Source organism: Limulus polyphemus, unplaced genomic scaffold (genome assembly GCF_000517525.1).
Source record: "Limulus polyphemus unplaced genomic scaffold, Limulus_polyphemus-2.1.2 Scaffold2950, whole genome shotgun sequence".
NCBI classification, from domain to species: Eukaryota; Metazoa; Arthropoda; class Merostomata; order Xiphosura; family Limulidae; genus Limulus; species Limulus polyphemus.
Window position 1 is genome coordinate 123,618 of NW_013668560.1, and position 4,492 is coordinate 128,109.

At 33.4% G+C, this 4,492-nt stretch overlaps 1 protein-coding gene across 1 annotated transcript in view; it reads left to right on the top strand.

The window, feature by feature from the left end:
• The window catches only part of LOC106468292 (phosphatidylinositol 3-kinase catalytic subunit type 3-like), a 37,013-nt gene that overhangs the window by 19,324 nt on the left and 13,197 nt on the right, over window positions 1–4,492 (top strand). The window contains exons 9-11 of the mRNA XM_022396631.1: window positions 1,612–1,766; window positions 2,598–2,739; window positions 3,338–3,405. Coding sequence (XP_022252339.1) covers window positions 1,612–1,766; window positions 2,598–2,739; window positions 3,338–3,405 — 365 coding nt within the window. The remainder of the gene's footprint in view (window positions 1–1,611; window positions 1,767–2,597; window positions 2,740–3,337; window positions 3,406–4,492) is intronic.

The following is a 4,492-nucleotide window of genomic DNA, read 5'->3' on the forward strand; positions in this document are numbered from 1 at the left end:
GTTAAGGTCTAACAAGTGTACCTGTCACAAATTTATTGTTAAGGTCTAACAAGTGTACCTGTCACAAATTTATCGTTAAGGTCTAACAAGTGTGCCTGTCGCAAATTTATTGTTAAGGTCTAACAAGTGTACCTGTCACAAATTTATTGTTAAGGTCTAACAAGTGTACCTGTCACAAATTTATCGTTAAGGTCTAACAAGTGTGCCTGTCGCAAATTTATTGTTAAGGTCTAACAAGTGTACCTGTCACAAATTTATTGTTAAGGTCTAACAAGTGTACCTGTCACAAACTTATCGTTAAGGTCTAACAAGTGTACGTGTCACAAACTTATCGTTAAGGTCTATCAACTGTACCTGTCACAAACTTATCGTTAAGGTCTAACAACTGTACCTGTCACAAATTTATCGTTAAGGTCTATCAACTGTACCTGTCACAAATTTATCGTTAAGGTCTATCAACTGTACCTGTCACAAATTTATCGTTAAGGTCTATCAACTGTACCTGTCACAAATTTATCGTTAAGGTCTATCAACTGTACCTGTCACAACTTTATCGTTAAGGTCTATCAACTGTACCTGTCACAAATTTATCGTTAAGGTGTATGCAAATGTGTATACAAACTCATGTATTTTATACCGAGCCTGTGGTGAAATGGTGAAGACATCATCATAACTATTAGTTATCAATGGATTTGCATAACATTAGTTTTGATGGTGGTTAACACAGAGTACATGGTGGGTATGTTAGTGGTTAACACAGAATACATGGTGGGTATGTTGGTGGTTAACAGAATACATGGTGGGTATGTTGGTGGTTAACAGAATACATGGTGGGTATGTTGGAGGTTAACACAGAATACATGGTGGGTATGTTGGAGGTTAACACAGAATACATGGCGGGTATGTTGGTGGTTAACACAGAATACATGGTTGGTATGTTGGTGGTTAACACAGAATACATGGTGGGTATGTTAGTGGTTAACACAGAATACATGGTGGGTATGTTAGTGGTTAACACAGAATACATGGTGGGTATGTTAGTGGTTAACACAGAATACATGGTGGGTATGTTGGTGGTTAACAGAATACATGGTGGGTATGTTGGAGGTTAACACAATACATGTTGGGTATGTTAGTGGTTAACACAGAATACATGGTGGGTATGTTAGTGGTTAACACAGAATACATGGTGGGTATGTTAGTGGTTAACACAGAATACATGGTGGGTATGTTGGAGGTTAACACACCATACATGGTGGGTATGTTGGAGGTTAACAGAATACATGGTGAGAGCTCACCCCGTGTCTTTCTCTCTCTTCATCTTTGATGTCTGTACATCAATAGATAACATCAAGTATTCAGTGAGAACTAGCCCCATGTTCTTTAGTAAGATTATGTTAGTGGTTAACACTGAGAACATGTGTTTTATGGCCATATGGGTGTATAAAACACGGACTTTCAGAACTTATGGGTACAATGACTGTGGTTTCACTGAACTTTTTGATCTCATTCATATTGGATCTGAGGATAGATATTTTTAAGGCCTGTTGTTTTCTATAATTTAATGGTAATGTAAAAGACTGTTTATTAAAGATTAATGGTGAATTACAGGACCTCTTGCTGTACCTGCTTCAGCTAGTCCAGGCCTTAAAATACGAGAACTTTGACGATATAAAGTCTGGACTAGAGCAACGTCGAGAGTCTTCTGCTTTAAATCTAAATTTTACAGAAATGTTGTCGTCTACCATTCCCGTGGAAAAAGAAAGGTAATTTTATTTATAATTATTATTTTTCACTTGTTTAATACACAAATTTGACGTTAGCTTAAGAGATGTTTGATGATTTAAATGTAAGCTACATTCATAGTGTGGAATAATTGGTATAAAGAAAGAGGGTTCAGTTGGTAAAGTTGAAATTAAAGCTCAATTTGTCAAATGAAGTAATATACATTTCAATACTCTTACTTGTACTTTCAGCAGACTTTGTAATCTTGATTATGGGTGAAAGGTTTAGCTAGTGGATTGAGTTTTCCTTTAAGTTTGAGAAGGGATATAGTTAGAATATCAAATTCTTGGGTACAGGCTAAAGCTTTCATTAGTGGCCTAGTTATCCTATAAGTTCAAGTGGACATGAAGGTAGAAGATCGGACTCTTGGGTATGATATGAGGAATGGAATTTTTAATATGATATTTTTTTGCAAAATAAAACTAGAAACGACAGATTTTTTTAAGAAGTTATCAGAAATTAGACATTTGTTTTATCTAAATGTTCAGATATTAGTATAGTGCAGTAAAATAATTGAGTATTAAAATATGTGAGACATTTACAATGATGTGATATTCCTTTGTTCATGAACTAAAAATATAGATACTGTATAAACACAATTCTGACATTTTGAAAAGACATTGGATCTGATGGTAAGAGAAGTTGTTATAGATACTAATCCATCTAAAGGAGGTATAAACTCCATGTTTCTGAGAATTCCACTGTTGTTACGGATTTTCCATGATTTGTGGAAAAAATCACTTTACTAATTATGTACACTGTTATTGACGTTAACAATCATCAGTCTTATGTATTAATAAGTTTGCTATTAGTTCACATTTTGATAGGTCAAACACGGGACATGAAAGTCAACATCAGCGCACTGATTCCCTTCTGGATCATCTTCGTGAACCTCCTGGGTTAGGAATTGGTGAAATATTACTGCCAGCTGACAGTCCCTCTACTTCTTCAGAAGTAAGCTCTCGTGCAGCTTTTAAGCTGTACATTTCACTCAGTAGTTTGGTTTGTTAATCACTGATGTTGATCAAGGGTTCTAATCCTGTACAACTGTGCAGTATGACCTGAATGCCAGAGAATACCACTGAAACCTCAAAATTCAATGTCTGATATGATTGGTGTTTTGTTTTGTAGGTGTGGCTTTACAGTTTTTAATAATACAAATACATTTAAAATTATAAATCTTAACTACATGTTTCCACGTTTGTATTGCTTAATTTTATGAATGCTGTTGTATGTACCCCCCTTGTGGGATGCTCCCCACTGATTGAGAATCCTTTTGTTTATAATGATATCAGAATACAATAACAAAATCAATATTATCATTAATCAGCAGCAAATAAATAAAACTGTAGTGGTAATGGGAATATTAACAATTTGAATATAAAAACGTTGTTATTAAGGAGAGAACTTTGTTCATTATTAGTATTAATTATTGTAATCACCAACAATAAAAATACAGAATAACAGATAACAACTGATTATAATATAAGAAACGATGGTAAAATTTGATCTGAGTAATTCTTATAACTCTAAACAATACATTATTATTTAGATGGACTTGGCTACTTTTCTCATCAGTCGTGCATGTGCCAATGATACTTTAGCCAACTACTTTTACTGGTAAGTTTAATATATTTTAAATGTGGTTCTTATTTTGTCAATTCTGGCCTGAGCCAATTATACCTTAGCCATCTTCTTGTACTGGTAAACTTAAGAAGACTTTATATTAGGCTACTTTTTAAGGATATCTGGCATATGTCAGTGTTTTATTATTGAAATTCGTCTGAAGGTAGATGTAGAAAAAATTTTAGATTGACTTATATTTTTACCATCATGCCTAGCTTGTTAGTTAGTTACTTTTAGAGTTAACTTTATGGCAATTAAGAATTTCATTGTGGTGCCCAGTACTTTCTCCCTTTTTATTTGTGCATACGGCTGTGCTAATTAGAACTTGAATCTAGAACAGTTCTGGACTCTTGGAAGTCCGGAACTATTTTTGTGTTCTTTGAGTCAAACTTTGTTTCTATGATTTTACTGGTGGATTCAGCATTTCTTTATGTTTTCCAGGAATTAAGTTCTGTGGTTGAACAACACCTTACTAATTTGTATGAAGTTCTTTGGTTGAACAACACCTTACTAATTTGTATGAAGTTCTTTGGTTGAACAACACCTTACTAATTTGTATGAAGTTCTTTGGTTGAACAAGACCTTACTAATTTGTTTGAAGTTCTGGGGTTGAACAACGCCTTACTAATTTGTATGAAGTTCTTTGGTTGAACAACACTTTACTAATTTGTATGAAGTTCTTTGGTTGAACAACACTTTACTAATTTGATTGAAGTTCTGGGGTTGAACAACACCTTACTAATTTGATTGAAGTTCTTTGGTTGAACAACACCTTACTAATTTGTTTGAAGTTCTTTGGTTGAACAACACCTTACTAATTTGATTGTTAATAATATATTACTCAAATGCTTCTACTCATCAGTATTTCAATACTTTAGGTATGATTACTTCATTTATCAGTTTTGTTTTGTTAATAATATGTTACTCAAATACTTCTACTCATAAGTATTTCAATACGTTAGGTATGATTACTTCATTTATCAGTTTTGTTAAAAATATATTACTCAAATGCTTCTACTCATAAGTATTTCAATACTTCAGGTATGATTACTTCATTTATCAGTTTTGTTAAAAATATATT